This window comes from Haemorhous mexicanus, chromosome 12 (assembly GCF_027477595.1).
Source record: "Haemorhous mexicanus isolate bHaeMex1 chromosome 12, bHaeMex1.pri, whole genome shotgun sequence".
In the NCBI taxonomy this organism is placed as follows: domain Eukaryota; kingdom Metazoa; phylum Chordata; class Aves; order Passeriformes; family Fringillidae; genus Haemorhous; species Haemorhous mexicanus.
The window spans coordinates 13,334,926-13,352,262 of NC_082352.1; the positions used below are offsets into that span (position 1 = coordinate 13,334,926).

A 17,337-nucleotide genomic window follows, 5' to 3' on the forward strand; every position below is an offset into this window, starting at 1 on the left:
TAAAATTGCAATTCTGAAAAAAACTGAAGGCTCGGAGCCCAAATTGAGAGTAGTAATATAAATAAGCTCTAATCTAGCAAAAGTTTGTTGGAGGGAGTAGCTAAATGTAAAGGCTTCAAGAGAAACATGCCACTCACCATGGTATAGATCCACTGGTTTTATGATTCAGAAATACTTTCCATTAAAAAAGATTGCATACTTGGAAGATTTTCTTGTATACTTGAAGAATTTGACATGTGTAAAGCGCTACTGAAGTTTTTATAGTATGTCATGCAACCTGTTTTGCAGAAAAATGTTATTTTTTACAACTAGAATCTCTTGCTAGCTGCTGTCAACATCATCATACAGCTGCTGTTATCATCATCTTGTCTTTGGCCTGAGGTTCCCTCATGCTCTTTTGTAGCTCTGACATTTCTTTGCTCTACCACACAGACCCTCATTGCTTTTAATCTCAGGTCAGTAAGGTCTCAGTGTTCCACCCCCTCTTCCCAGTTGTCAGGAGCAGGCTCCAGCTCTCCTCCTTCAGAGGTGCCCTTGGAGGCCGTGCAAGCTTGGTGGCCTGTCTGCTGAAGAGCCAGATAACATCCATGTACTAAGAACACCTGCTTTTCCAATTACCATTTCTACCCATGGTGATCTTGTACAATCTAGATGTCAAGAACTCTGCATCAGTGACTTTGTTTTTCATTCACAAGAGTCTGCACAGATCTGAATTTCCACCCATTTTCCTTGTTGTCCAAGCAAATGTGCTACCTTCTATCAACTGTGTGTTGACATTGTTTGGAATACTATTTATTCTGAATGAAAAAAACCAGTGTTGATCAATGTTAATGAAGATACTAGCTTGTATTTCAGGTCACCAGTTGGGAGATCTCTGCTTTTAGACTTTTCCTGCACAGATACTGGAAACAATCCTATTGGAAAATATACTGCCATATTTGCTCAGAGTTTGTTGTTTTAGCAGACACCCCTGCCAGTATAACATTTTGACTAGAAATAACCATGGTAACAAATGCAGAAAGCTAACAAGCACAGAGAGTTCAAAATTGTTTCAACCACCCCTGTCCTGGCCTACTTCTTGTATGTGCATCAAAAATCCTTTTAGGATAACCACAGCTGTTTAAATTATCTTTTTAAAGCCATTAGTAAATTAATGCTTCTTCCTTTCTGGGATTTAAAAGTAAGAAGAGACCTCCTGGTAGGACTGAGAAGAATATTTAGTGCTTTTGCTTCCCACCCCTTAGGATGCTGGGAATGCTTACAAAGAGAAGAAACACTCCATGTGGATTCTGGTATACCAAAATTAAGAAGTTGCTTTGGCACTGAATACAGGAATGCAAAGTCTGTCTTGTATTTTGTCCTTCATTAATTAAATACAATAGTTTAAAAAAAAAAAAAATCTGTGTGAGTTTCCACTTGAAGTTTCACATTAATGGTTCTTGTAGGACCTAAGGGTTTGACCTAACCTAGTTTTGCATAAGACATAGGCTGTCTTAACCCCATACTTGCACTGGTGCCTTAAAGGGACATTTATGGATCTTGTGAAATCTGTCAGGAGAGAGATGGAGCACTTCACAACAGTCTGAGACCAACCTGTCCTTCGAGCTGCATGTGACTCAGTAGAGTCAAGTATGGCTCTTGCACCAAAGCTGTATTACAGATGTCAATGACTTCAGCTTTTGAGCTGCAGAGGGAAATGAGGAGCTATTAGGGATTGCTGAAACTAGTGCTGCCTTGTGGGATGCAGCTGTGTGCTCCCACCGAGGGGAGTGGAATGCCCTCGGGTGCGATCAGCGTTCCTGCCAAGGCAGCGATCGCACGGCTCGCCGAGGTAGGGAGGTCTTGGCAGGCTTGAATGAAGTGTTAGCCAAGCCCTGCTTCCTAAGAGCTCAGCTGTCTGGCCTATCCAAATGTGACACTGGATTCATGCAATTAAAGCCCTGCAGTTTCTGTGGCCAGAGGCAGGAGTGACACATGGTGCCACCCTTCCTACCACACGCTGCCCTCCAGGCAGGGTGGGCATTAACAGCAAGTGCTCCTGCAGAGGAGGCTGGGCTGGTGCTTCAGTTCACACCACTGGATCTAAAACAAGAGGACCACCAGGACTGCCTTGCCTCTGGCCCACAGGATGTTCACACAAACAGGACTGCAAAATTCCTCCAAACAGCACCTCTTGTCCATAAGGACATTGCTCCTCAACAGCCCGACGCCAGAGACCCTGTTCAGGCCCAGAGTGACACTGGACAGCTCTCACACATAGGCTGTTCACAAGCATGTGCAGACCATTCTATTCTATATCTATTTATGTTCACAAGCATTTGCAGACCATTCTATTCTACATCTGTTTATGTTTACAAGAATTTGCAGACCATTCTATTCTATATCTATTTATGTTTACAAGAATTTGCAGACCATTCTATTCTATATCTGTTTCATGTGGAAATTTGAATGATATTTTGACCATCATTTATTTTTCTTCGAAGGGGCCTTGATCCCAGAAAGGGTTGAACAAACACCATGAAAATTTATTCTGGATTTTAGCAAGGAAAATAAAAGCAAATATAAAGATACTTACAAAAGTACCTGACTCTTTGTTATTCTTTTACCTAACCAGAAGCTTCTAAACAAGAAGTTTCCAGAAGACTCCAAAACATTAAGTCAAACTAATGTGACTAAGCACCCTTACTTTGGTATTTATCTCAATTTCAAAATACTTCAATCACTTAGCACCTGAAAAGTAACCCAGCTATGAAACCCTGCCATACTGTGTAACTGCTCTTTGATGAAAATTACACCACACCTTATTAATCCCTTGCGGGGGCAGGGCGGGGGAAGAAAAAAAAGAAAGAAACCTCCTATAACTAAAGCCTGGAATGACTCGCAGCCAAACAGATGACACTTGAGCAAGTATGCCTAAGTACAGTACACTTCACAGTTCATCTTGGGATTAGTCATACTTTCAAAAACTGCGTGTTTTAAACTAGCATTTAATACGTATGTCCACTACACATCTCCAGGATTAATCTTCTCAAATACAAATTTCCCTGAACAGGCATCATGTTTTCCACAGCCTCATGACATTAATCAAACATCACTCCCTGCAAACTCCATACCTCCCAAATACAAGCCAGGTTTGTGAGTCAGCTCCACACACTGTGATATGATCAAAGCAAGACAAGTATGGCACTTCAAAAGCTCACTTGCAGGAAATCTGACAGTAAAACCACCTAAAATAATTTTTTCAGATACTAGATATAGTGAAAGCAATATGTAGTATCCCAGACTCACTTTGCTGAGTATGTTTCAACATTGAACAGAGCTCAGAACTGCAGGGCATTAAGCATCTGATGAATTTTTTTTTTTTTGCACAGTACTCAAACATACAACAGTTCAACATGGCAATCATAGAAAACAGATTATAAACAACACTAAAATATTACCAAAACCATGTATCACTTATACTGTAGTAGCTTATGCAAATGCAAGCTGCATTCACATTACATTCCATCATGAAGAAGATTCTTGCCCCCAAAGTGATACAACCAATATATTTCAATTGTAATAAGCATTCTCAAAGGTTTAAGCTATTTTTTCTTTCTGTTCATATACCTTGTCTGTTTCATTGCAAGGTTTCAACTTTCAAATGACTAAACTTATGACTGAATGCTGAATACATTGTCCTTACCATTAAGTTACAGCACGTTACTTTTAGAAGTAGATTGGTGGTATGACTAACAGAGCAGAGTTTGTTTTTCCATTCTATTCTCCAGTATAAAGTCAAAATTCCCTTTCTGAGCAGTCATGCAAGGCAGCTTACACCAGTAATATCTGTGAAAAGCAAGCTCAAAAGGTAAAGAAACAACTATTCAGACTTTTAAAAGCATAACAATAGTTTCAAACATACTTTTAAAACACGTCATTCATTCTGCTTGCTGGCATGTTTTACAAAGCTACAGTCATGATTCCAGATTTTTACCTCCTGTAAGTGTATAAATTTAGGAGCAATGCAAATTTACTTCCTTTTACAAAGGAAATTTTCAAAATTACTAAACCAATACAACAGATTTTAAAGGTTTGCAAAAGTTTGTGCCACTTGCTATTAGGAGAAATAGTCAAGCTACTGCTGTTTTTTCCTTGTGCTGAAAAATTGAACCATGATTTTCAAATCTAGTTTCCTTTTCATAGGTAACTCCTAAGGACAATAGTAATTCAGTGTATGTAATTACTCTGTCAGCTCTCTAGTTATTAAAGAAATCCAATAATGTTTTTCATACAGGCAAGTTTAATATTAATTGAACTCTTCTTGACCAAGCAATCTGTGCACTATAACAAAAGCTACCCTTTCTTGTACCACAAAGAAGAGATCTGTCAGAGCCCACAGTTACTAACATGACAGCAGCTGTAATTGCTTTATAGTATCACATGTGGCCATGTGCTTTATAGCATCACATGTAGCACTGGGGTAATCTCTCTGTGATCTGGATCATATGCAATAGCTACGGAATTTTCAGGCAGCTTCAGCATTAGGTGATCCTTTTGCATTTCAGCTGGCAATACTTTTTATGCTACTGCAGCTCACACACCAGGATTTTGCTGGTGACAGTACAGCCTCACAGCAGAATGCTCAGCCTTGTGAAGGGCTCCAGGGAGGTGCCAGCAGCCCCAGCACTGTCCTGCTGCAGTACCAAGATGCTGTACTGGGGCTAGCAGGAACCTCCACATCCCCCACAGCAATGGCCACAAGCACCACAAGGTTGGAAAGGGGTGTGTTGTCTAACCCACTTCATAAGAATAAGGAAATTTACTATAGCAAAATCTAAAATATGTCATGGAAGTCCAAATTCCATATAATTAGCCAGTAGTAATTAATTTTCAAGCCAGAGGTTCCTGCAGACACTTCACACAGTGGTTTAAGCTGCACTTACAGGATTTCACATTTTTCTTTCCTGTTGCTGGATCTGTGCGCCCTTCTAAAAATACTACACTAAAAATAAAACCTAAAAAAATGCTTTATGGTCCCTTTCCCTTTCAGCTATGCAAGTGTGTTCAGTTTTTTTTTTTTTCTTCAGTTAGGGATTAATTTTCAGGGACACTTTTTTTTTGTCCTTAAAGCCAAAAAACAGAGGGGAAACATTAAGGGGAAATAGGAGTTACAGCCTATAGCTTCTTTCAGGGATTCTGTCTCTGAGACCTTTAAAAAATGCAGACAAGACATAAGAGTAAGTGGGTCCTTCCTTCCTGATATTTCCCATAAGCAGTGGTTTTATCTTTTAGCTGGTAAAAGTAAGTGAGAGGGAAAGAAAAATGCAACTCATACAAAGACACAATGTCTCTTTACTCTCTTTTCAGGTGCTTTTCTTATTCCCTACATCCTCTTCTTAATCATTGCTGGAATGCCCCTGTTCTACATGGAATTAGCACTGGGACAATACAACAGAGAAGGGGCTGCCACTGTTTGGAAAATCTGTCCAGTTTTCAAAGGTGAGTGCTCCTCTGCTCCCCTGAGCAGCACCTGAGGGTGCCACACAAGTGTGATCACAACCTAAGGATCTCTCATCTTTCACAAACAAGGTGTATTTGGTAACCTTCCCCCAACCCTTGAAGCCTTTGTGTTATCAAAGGTGAAGCACAAAATGGGAAAAGCCACAGAAACCATCTTCAGGGTGATTGCTGGCTGAGTGTAAGAGAGGGCAACGACCAGGAGCAGCTCAGCCCTGCCCTCCCTTTCCCCTGTGCACTGGGGGTTGGGAGGACCTGGGTATCTCTAGGTGGAGGGGGGGTTTGCCAATCCAAACATTGGGAACAGCAAATCCCATCCAGGTTAGCTCAGCCCTGTCTTCCCCATTGACTTCTCCACTCAGGACATGGAGCTTTCTGTGCAGGAGCCAGCATACCCCAGTGGTAAAATGGAGCTGTGCAGACTGTGGGTTTGGCCACTAGACTTACAACAGCACAGGAGTTTTCTGTGGTACCTCTGTACCTCAGTTTTCCTGCCTGTGAAGTGGGAGCAATGATTCTGATAGTCTTTGTAAAGTGTCTTTCAGATTTAGCAATGAAAAACACTTTTAAAATCTGAACATTATTGAGTGTTTACCACCAGGATTAACTCTCCAGCATCACTGAATAAAAGGCTGTGGAGTGTTGTTTGTGCACAGCATCATTCTGCAAGGAAAAAATAGGTTAGGTGCTTCAGGGTGTTTGGTTTTGATCAGGAAATAATCAATGTGTGAAAGAAGCCATATGTGTTCTGTACATGAAAGAAGCATTTGTTAAGGAACCTCAAGAATTTTTAAGCATTGTTTGCCAGCAAAAAATGTAAGTTCCTTTATATGTATACCAGACTGTATCTAAAATCTTATGCAAAAGCCTTCTCAACACAGACATATCTGAAATTAAACCAGACAAGCTCAGCTGACCTCGGAACCTTAACATTCAGATCATGTTCATCCTGGGACTGACAAAAGCTGAGGAGCTTAACAGTAGCAATCCAAACTTGATGGATCTGCTGCTTGGATATAGGTTACACTGAGTAAATGTTAGTCTTCTTTCTCAAAATACAGCTTTCCTCTTCAAGCAGTCTAGTGCCACACAATAAGAAAAGTGGAGGGCATTTTTCCTACCAGACAAACCCAAAACTCACAGCAAAATCAGCAATGTAACAAGAAATAAGTAAGCGAGATAATAAAATAATGTGCCTCAAAATTTTAAAATTAATTCATATAGCCCATTCATTACCTAGCCCTTCTATAATCCTGTCATGGGAGATAAAATTCATCCCAGCACCCAGGAATCTGAATACCCTTGCTGAATAAAAATTCCTGTTGGTATTGTTAATATACCTTTGGATGACAATGAGGATTTTGAAAACCTAAATGCAAAAATTAGACCTTCAGGATCTCAAAGCTTTTGAGCCAAATACCACTGTGCTCAGAGGTATTCTGTGTTGACTTCAGGATTGAAAAAGATTATGAGAAAGGAAAATAGAACTTATTTCATGTATATTCTTGTTGACATTCCAGCTGTGCTTTTAAGCTGACATTTTCAAGGTGGACTAAACATACATTACTGTTGATTTTTAAGTTTCTTATTACAAGAATATAGAATAGCATAAGTTATTTGATTCTCAAAAAGTAATAAGCATTGAGACATTTACACCCTGGTATAAACTCAGTACCTTTTTAAAGTTTTGACTAAAACCTCTGCTAACATGCACACACATTTTACTGCTAGTGCTTTGGAGTTGTTTCTGGGACAACTCAAATCTCTCACTCAAAGGAAAAGTACACAGTCTACACAAATTCATAACAGCTTCTCTAAATGAACAGCACTATAGTTCTAATTTTAGCTATGAATATTATTGCTATGAACTCTAAGCACTCTACTTCTAATGAGATGCTATCATAACACATGCAATTACAAATATACCCTGTAACCTTTGTAACACAGTCTGTTTTCGTCTCTGCATTTTTTTCCAGAGTCTATTTTAGACTGTGGGTGGTACAGCATTACTTTTAAGAAAATCTAGAAACATAAAAGCAAATTCATTCCTGAACATTCTTAAGATTGCAGAGAAGAGCTATTTAAAACAAATTTGATCCAGTATTTTTTAGTCTTGATATTAAACATCTCTTGTCCTCCTTGACTGCAGGAATTTCAGGAACACTTGTTTAAACAACACTCATCGAATTTTAATATTTAATATATTGTCCATAGTTAGTGTTTTAGCATTCACCTTAATACATAAGAATTCTTCTTTCTGGGGATTCCTCCCTCCTCTCCATTCTATTGATCATGGTATATATCACTAGAGTTTGAATGTTCAAGTACTAGATTCATTTAAGAACCAAGGATTTGAAAATACTGTTTCATCTTTACTTTCACAATTATTTCCCCATTGTTAGGGAGGAGCAAACTGGTTTACAGATTAAAAGCCTCCTGCAGAGCAAAGAGTAACTGTTGTACATGAAGCAGTCTTTGAACTGCCAACTCCTTCGGGGTCAGCATCTGTTCCTTATGCAAATTTTAAACCTGGATTAATACAGTGTTTGCTACTTCCTTCCTTTATAAAAAAATAAGAAAGCTTAATAATCTGCAACTATTAGGCCTCCAATGCCAAAAATGAAACTGAAGAAAAATACAAGTAAATGTTTGCACTTCATTGCTGTGACAATAGCCACTGTGACAGTGATGACATTGATAAAATAACTCTACTCCCTACCTTTTATATGCAGTACATACAACTTTGAGGGAGGAGTCAGAGAACAAAGCTGCACACACAGTAAGAATGAAGTCAAGGCAAAGCAAGATTCCTGAAAAATTCTGCCAACCAACTTTTATTGGAGTCCAACATTTGTATCAAAACTTCCTCCCAAACTGTTGGAAAATGTCCATTTTCATGAGGAGAATGTGCACTTTCTGGGGTGCTTTTGCTAAAGAGACCCCCCAGCCACACTTCATGATATGCAAAAACACAAAGCAAATGTTCAAAGTCAAAAGAGAATGCTTATACTCTGAATTCTGTAATCCTGGTGATTACAGAAAAGGGGTTGAATGTCACACACAGTTTAGCCCCAACCTGATATTCACCAAGTTTTACTGGCATGCCCAAAACCACCTGGAGACCTCAGTGGAGCAGCACAGACTGTTTCATGCATGAATTGGAGCCAGTTACCTGCTGATGGAAGCCAATACAGAGAGTAGTAATGGGAAAGAAACAAGAGAGGGGTCAGTGTCTGTTCCAAACTAGTTCAGGGTGGGAACATGAGGCATAGGGAAACTTCATTTCAGTGTCAAGCTTTACTTTTCCAAGAGAAGTTGCCAAGGTCCCTGACGTCACAAAGATGAAGTGAGTTTCGCTCCTAACATGGGCTTGCAACCTTCTGCATTGGAAGCAAATCAGCAATGGAGTTGAACAAGGACAAATTTTGACATTGCACTGCTTAATTTCTTTTGCTGACAAACAACTGGATTTGATAAAAGCCAGTCATTTTCCAGAACCATTTCTGTAATTTTTTGTTTAGAGGTCAGGTACATTGTGTCCGCATATGTGCATGCAAATGTCAGAAATTCCTTTTTATTGGACCTAAAATGAATTTGCAATCATGTATCATTGAGTTTAACTCCAGTGTTTGTGCATACTGTGGCATATCAAATGCAATGTGTAATCTAGTTTTCCTTTGCCTTTAGGTGTAGGCTATGCAGTGATACTCATAGCTCTTTACGTGGGTTTCTACTACAACGTTATCATAGCTTGGTCTCTGTATTATCTATTTTCATCATTCACATTTGAGCTCCCCTGGACAAACTGCCACAACAGCTGGAACAGCCCAAACTGTACAGATCCAAAACTCTTCAATGCATCAGTGCTTGGCAATGGTACTAAATACTCCAAGTACAAGCTCACTCCTGCAGCTGAATTTTATGAGTAAGTGTTGACCTAACTTTGCTATTTATTCAAAATTCTATGTCTAAGGGAGTTTGGTCTTGAAGGTGAAATAGTTTGTATCCAGCCTCTAGAACAAGCCTCAGAAGGCTAAGGTTAAAATGGAGCTGTAATGTTGGTCTGTATACCTGGGTGACTGACTTTTGCCTCTGTGATCTTTGGTTTCTCCTGCACTAATGCAGTGCTTGCTGCTGAGCAAAATGGAACTGGACAAGACACAAATGTTCCCTATGTGCCACTTTTGCTTGCACCAGCTTTGCTAGGGCAAGGAAACACAGCAATATTCTGACAGAGGTGACTGCATGCCAGACTGAGCTAAGTTTAAGGCTTTAAAATAACCATTTGTTCACAGATTTAGACTGCTGCTCTACTCAAAAAGTTTCGGTGCAAGAGCAGACCTCTGTTTGTTCCACTGCTTCAATAGTTCAGTGAAGTGAGATAAAACACTGAACAGGAGGAAACAGCCAGGTTATTATAGAAAGACAGGCTTTTACCAGTGCCTAAGCAAAAGAGTGCTCTGCAACATGGGCTGAGACAGGCAAAGGCAGGCTTAAATCAAACAGCTGGAATCAAACCCCAAAAGGTAAATTAATAACTGAACTATAAAACAAAGATAGCAAACTCTGTATAAATATTTTCATTAGGGGCTTATAGAGGAAAATGATTTGGAGAAAGGGGATGAGCATCAAGCTATTAAATCAGCTGTTGAATTAATCTGAATAATGAATCAATTAATATTTCTGTGTTTGGAGGAGAAAGATATTAGGGCACACACCTCCTAAGCAGTGAGTCCAACCTTGTAGAAACAAAGGGAAAATACTCTTTCCATAAATAACCAGCAGGGATCTTGGGGTCTCTGTTTATAGCTCTTTAACATTTGTGGCCACTGTTTTTCTCTGAAGACAGCCCAGGGAAAGATCAGTAGTGATACACAAACTGCTGGCAGGGGTTTGGGAACAAAACTCAGTGCTTTGGAAACAAGATGGGGGCTTGAGTTCAAAGGAGATTACTGAAATGGCAAATAATGACAGCTGTGAAATCTACTGCCCTTACAATAAAAGGCTTAAGTCTTAGTAAAGTAAAATGTAATCCCTACCTCTTGCTTTGCCTTTTTATTATTTAAAATGGTTCTGAGCAACTTCTGCTATCACCTCATGCTTGGGTAATGATTTTGACTTTGTAGTGGGTCAGGCTGTGGTAGAATCAATTCATGATGTTTTGATTTAGATCCACTGATCTGGGGAACTAAATCAAAAAGCTCAATTAATGATTGTCTGTACACTGAAACTTGAAATAATATGGTCCTTTCCTCATCATGAATAAGATTAAAGGTGCAGAAGGTAAGAACAAAAAGGGTATTTGACATTTCATTTTGCTTTAATCCCTGAATTTTGCAGCTGTAATTAGGTCACTAGGTCCTGTACTTATTAATGACTAGATTACATTGCAAAAATGAGAAGGGTAACCACTTAACTAAAACACTCTATAACATCTGTTTTCCCAGCTGTAAAAACAGGGAATCACAAGGGGCATTATATTCACTTATCCAGTATTTGGATGAGCTCATCAGGTCCAGCTGTACAGCTCAGGTGTCGACCCAAACTTGTACAAAGTCTCAGTGTATTCAGATCCAACCTATCAACTAAATCAGAAAACAGCTTCTTTCCCATGTCAAATAACCCAATTCATGCTCGTGGTCTTCTTACAACAAGGAGAGTTGAATCTTTTGAGTATACATTTTCATATTTTGTGCCAGAGTCACAAAAGGAAATGGGAAGTGATACAGCTTAAACTTGGTTCTCTAGGTTGCACAGTTACATCAGAACACTCACCCACAAACTTTTGGCCTCTGGTGGGCAGGCTGAGGGGGAAGCAGGGAGACCAGAAACACAAACATTTATCTTGCAGTTGGAGAGTGACTGAAAAGAAGTACTTCCAAGACAGGACACAAGCAGAGAACTAGCATGATCATTCTGAAAAGACACAGACACTTCTTTTTGGGACATAATTCCTTCACACTAAGCTGGTCTGACCAAGAATTTAGAGTTGATTATTTCCTAAAGCCCTGTAGCTGCCAGAGCTGACTGCCTCTATCTCCACCAGCACGGGAATAAACTGTGGGAGGAAGTGGGAGTGCTGTGATGTGACAGCTCATCAAATACTACAAGAAAGGTACCTCAATTTCAGCAGAAATATGCTGCTTGTCACTACTTACATTGAGTGAGAAAAGGGAAAACTTGCAATCTAGGCCAAATCTATCAGCTCTCCAGGATCTGGCTGGGAGGAAATGCAGAGAGAAACCTCTAAGCCTCAGACTTGGAAAAAATCGTTCCAAATTGCAAATTCCTTGCCAAATCAATGGCAGGAGAACCTTGAAGAACATATTTGGCTTTTGTTTTCAAGCCTCAAGAGCTGGGCAGAACTTAAGTTTGGAGTGCTTCCACACTGAGGCCTTCTAGAGAGTTTCACTTTACCAAGTCTGGTTCCATCTGTAGAGGCTTCATTCAGGCCAAGGCACCACTGGTGTCATGGGGACAACTTCTTACCACAGGAAGGAGCAGGACCTCTACAATACTTCATTAGAGATGCTTAAAATCAACTATAAAGCATTTGTGCACTGTAAACTTGGCAAACCGAGCTAAAATTCAATATCAACTGGTGCCTTTCTGCTAAGTAATAGCCAGGAATATTCCAGTTAGGAAAAAAATGTCAACACCACATTTCTTTAGGGATACACATTACTTTAATTCCTTTCCTCTTCAGTTATTTGGAATTAAACACAGAAAATGAAAAGAACTTTCTATCCTTTCCACACATGTTAAAATAATTCAATATAAACCTTTTTTTTTTTTTGGAAGAACAGAAGTACATCACAAATAAAGTTGCCTTATCTACTCCATATTGCTCCTATTTTAATACTTTATCTGAACACAGGCATACTTTATATTTGTTCTCTCCCTTCTTGTGTCTGCAAAAAGTCTGTTACCATCCTGCTTTCATTTATGCTGACACTTCAAAAATACCAGTTTGGAGGAACAAAAGCACTATTCTTCTCACAAGGTACTGTGCCTGCAAAAAATCACAGTCTGTTGGAGAAACAAATCTTGGCCATTTTTTTAAGAAAAAAAACAGTGAAAATGTCAACAAACATTGGGCTACAGAAATTTCCCTCTAACAGTGCTTTTTCTCAGGGCTGTAATCCATTCTTTCTGCATGAGAAATTTTACAGGGAAATTTTCATGCCAGATTCAGTAAACTCACAGAATTCACAAGTCAGCCCAGCTGTGTGCAATTGCAAAAACCTACCTAAGAACAAGGAATTCACTCACAGCAGTGAGTCATATTTATGAACATTGTGTTTATGAAACTTATGAGAAGTGTGTGAACCAAGAACATCCTGAAAAAACCCTTCCCCCTAAGGTTACTTTTCTAGACCAATAGGTTTGTGCTTTAGGGTAAAGCCTTCACTGGAAATGCCACCCCAGGCAGAGGCTCCACATGGTTCAGTATGAGAGCAAATGGAGTGATCAGTGCCATGGACCCCAAAGATGGAGGAACCTGTCCCCATTAAACAATTGGGAAGCAACTTCTCCCAAGAGAGAAAACACCACTTCCAAAGTCAGCACAAGCAATCCTGCCTGAGAATGCTTATAAAAACTGAAACAGGCAATAAGAACTAATGAGAGTGGATAGCCCTGTATTCTGCTCATCACACCTGGTCTTTCCACTCTGCTCTTCTGAAGCAGTAAGTTTTGGAGAGTCATCAATGTGCTGAAGTGGGGCACAGCAGCAAAGGAGATCAGAATTGCTGTTAGTGGGAGGATAAAGTTTTCAGTGCATTGAGATAAACATTCTCCCTATTATCGTGATTCAGAAAGAGATTTCACCTCCAACAGAGCAACCCTGAATGTACAGACAGACAGACAAGGAATGAGATCCTGGAAAGGGTCCTGGTCCATGGCAAGTTGGACATGAGTCAGCAGGGCCCTGGCAGCCAGGAGGGACATTCCTGTCCTGGGGACATCAGGGGGTCAGCTGGCACCAGAAGGGATTGTCCTGCTCTGCTCTGGGGGGGCTCACCTCGAGTGCTGGGGGCAGTTTTGGGCACCACAATATAAAAAAGACATTAAGATGTTATAGAGTGTCTAAAGGAAGGCTATGAAGATGGGGAAGGGCCTTAAGGGGAAGCTGTGTGAGGAAGAGCTGAGGTCACTTGAGGTCTGTTCAGCCTGGAGCAGAGGAGACAAGGGGAGACCTCAGTGCAGTTACAGCTTCCTTGTGAGGGCAAGAGGAGAGACAGGCACTGATCTCTCTTGGTGGTGACAGTGACAGGACCCAAGGGAGTGGCCTGAAGTTGTGTCAGTGGAGGTTTATGTCAGATATCAGAAAAAGTTCTTCACCCAGAGGGTGACTGGCCACTGGAAGAGGCTCCCCAAGGGGCTGGTCACAACCCCAAGCCTGACAGAGTTCAAGAAGTGATTGGATGATGCTCTCAGGCATGGGAGATGTGGACATTTCTCAGAGATGTCCTATGCAGATGTAACAGTTGTACTCAACCATCCTTGAGGGTTCCTTCCAACTCAGTCTGTTCTGTGATGAAGTACAAATAATAATTTATGATAAGCCAGCCAGGGTGCCACTGGTAAATGATGTGTTTCCCAAAATCTAGCTTGCAGTCCATTACACAGCTCCATTCTCCAACACAAGAGGGAGCTGAAATATCTAGAGAAAAACCCAGATGCTGCTGCATCTGGAACCCCCTGGATTGTGCCCTCCAGGGTGGGGGTGAGGCACACAGGGCACAAGCACTGCCCCTCAGATGGCTCAGCTGCTCCCCTGTGCTCTGGGCTGTAGGACAGCACTGTCCCAGAGCCAGGGTAACCTTCAGCATTGCAGCTGTGCCTGCTCAGAGCTCTTTACAAAGCAAAGAGACACCCAAGCAGCTCAGACAGCAGCCCTGGGTATGGCAGAGCTAGGCCTGAGCCAGGCTACCCCTGTGGCCCTTCATGGGGAGCCACTCTGCTCCCTCTGCCCTGCACCCCCAGCCCTGTTACCAACACCCTGCTGGCCAGCCTGCATGCAGCCAGCTCAGCTCTACAGGTTTTGTACCATAAGCTCTGCCTCACACTGCTCTGTGGGCACAAACTGCCATGAAAACCACAGCTGAATGTAAGTAGTGCTATTTGTGAGATAAAAATTCCTGGAGCCTGGCAAACACTGCAAAAAGGGCTCTATCCACACCATGCAGATAGCCCAACCTTGCACAGGTAAAGGAAAACCACATTTCATGCTCTGAAGGAAACTGGCAGCAGTGATGACTGAACTGTGGTTGCCCAAATGTATAACACAGAAGATGTAGAAGAGCCTTCTAATTGAGCACAATTATCATGCTTCAAATTGCCTTCTAAATTGAGTATGCCATTTCTATAGATTGCACATTGTATACACTGACAGCTCCTTCAGCATCTTCAGTCTACAATTTGCATTAAGTTTTAAATCATAAAAACATAATCTAAATACCAGAACAGGGAATACAGCTTGGGACACCTGATCCATTTTGCTGATTCTTAGTTTATGCAAGTCTTTTGGGTTTGATCTCACAAATATGACCACTAACTGTAAGAAGTACTTAGATGTTCCTAGAAGTACTTAATATATTAACTAACAAATACATTTGTTAGTTAACACACTAATTTAGAGATAAGTGATGACATTCTTGAATTCTGAATCAATCTGATCCAACACATCTAAAATTTAGATAAATGACACCCTTCTATTGAGCACATCAAATTTAGGCAAGTAACTTTTGCCTCTAATAAAAAGAGAAAGAATGAGCTTATAGAGCTGTGTAAACATAGTTGGACCAAAAATGAAAATTGTGATTGATTTTAGATTGAAAAAAAATGAGGCCTACTCCAAGACCTTAAACTTGATCTATTTATGCAGAATTTTCTACATTTCTAAAAGACAATCACATAAATCTGTCCAGGGATGAATAATACATAAAGCTCCCTAGAAAGTACCAGTCTGACAAAACCATCCCAGAGAATTCTACACCTAAAACTCTTAAATCCTGTTTCCTGGCTGTAGCTTAAATGGAGTGAAAATGATAGAGGAATTTTCAGATCACAAGCCTTGGCATTTTTTATTTCCTGGTTTGGTTCCCTGTTTTTGTGCAAATATTCACCACTTTTGTAATAAATATGTTCTGAATTGCTCAGAGTAGAGACAAAGCACACATTTATAATAATCCTTATTTTACAGATGGGAAAGCCAAGACACAGAGAAGAATTTATTGGTTCCAACATTTCCTGTTATTAAAACTATGACTGGGTCCTTCATTTACTGAGTCCTGCTGAGCAGCTGCCCCACTGCCTCCTCAATAATTTGTTTTTAGTAGGGTTTATGTGTGAGTACCAAGCAGCTGAGCTGCCTGTTGGCTGTTCAGGGTCTGATGCCAAATCAAAGAGGACCCAAGTGCTGCACAAGGACTAAACAGAGTCAGTGGTACAAACAAACAGATCACTCCTTGCAGATTTCTATGGAGGTAGGTGAACCATTTCCCTTTAGCTGAATGCAGAGTGGAAGTAAGGCAGGACCTGGTGCCAGAGTTCTTGGGTGACTAGGAGGATCTTCCCAGAAGAGAGCACAGGGAAGGAGAGAATGAGAAGAAATTTCCCTTGGGAGGAACCAAAATGTCTGAATGCAGCTTCAAATTGAGAGCCCTTCACACTCCTGCCTCTCCTGCAGAGAGGGGGACAGACTCTGGGAACCTGCATGAACAATCTCAAAGTCATTGCAAATGTAATTTACACTCCCTTAAGTGGGATGCAGTCTTAGGATAAACCAAGCTCCTCTGCACAAAGCCCTGATTTCTAGTGCATGTAGTTTGATTTTTGGTGCTGTTTCAATTAAATATTTCTAGAGCTCTGACCAGAATATTAGAAAGCTTAAACAATTTATTTGTTGCTCTTGCATTTTGTCCAGCCTAATTAAATAGATCCCTGTAATACTGTCAGTTCCATCTGTTAATATTTGTTCTCAGTCTTTCCCCCCATAATATTCTCTTCTCATTTTCACATGTATTTCTCATCTACTTTCATTCTTTTCTCAATAACAACAATTTGCAAGCAAAACACTGTTTCTAGTTTTCTTACTACCAATGGTTTTCCCTTTCCTTTTGACTCATTTGAATTCTGAGAGTTTATTTTGCTAGCAGAATTGGACAAACATCTCTCTATTTATGAAGCAAGGGCTGCTTTCAGAAACTTTTACTTAAGACATGCTTTGGACATAATTTGAAGGAATTGACAGAGGCTTCACAAAGCACCCCCACTGACTGCCAGGGATGCCAGTGGGGTTTCTACTGCTGCCATTCCCATTCCTGCTGCCCACAGCACGAGGATGCAAAAGCCTGTTTCCCCCAGTGAGTTCACTTTGTTTCTGTGTATCTGGTGTGTAGGAGAGGAGTTCTGCACCTGCACGAGAGCCGTGGAATCCACGACCTTGGCTTGCCTCGCTGGCAGCTCTCCCTCTGCCTCTTGGTGGTGGTAATCATTCTTTTCTTTAGTCTCTGGAAAGGAGTGAAGACTTCAGGAAAGGTAGAGCTAATATTGTCCTTCTGTCTTGACTGCATTCTTTTTCTACTTTAAGAAGTCTCCTAATTTTAGAAAGCAAGAAAATAAATCACTGATTTTGAGGCATCCTCAGGGACCAACCTACCACATTTCTTGAGTGATATTCCAACTGAAAATTTTATTAATGTATTATTTGCAATTCAACATTGGTGGTTTCATCCAGAAAATATTTTTAAATAAACAAAATTGTCTTAAATGTGCATTTTCTTCTTAGCCAAATGTACTAATATTTCAAATGATATAAGAGGCTTTGGTTGG

The 17,337-nt window shown here is 40.5% G+C and overlaps 1 protein-coding gene across 1 annotated transcript in view; it reads left to right on the top strand.

Annotated features, from left to right (window-relative positions):
• SLC6A2 (solute carrier family 6 member 2) overlaps nucleotides 1-17,337 on the top strand; it is a 60,403-nt gene that overhangs the window by 16,126 nt on the left and 26,940 nt on the right. The window contains exons 2-4 of the mRNA XM_059857123.1: nucleotides 5,350-5,481; nucleotides 9,187-9,424; nucleotides 16,905-17,043. Coding sequence (XP_059713106.1) covers nucleotides 5,350-5,481; nucleotides 9,187-9,424; nucleotides 16,905-17,043 — 509 coding nt within the window. The remainder of the gene's footprint in view (nucleotides 1-5,349; nucleotides 5,482-9,186; nucleotides 9,425-16,904; nucleotides 17,044-17,337) is intronic.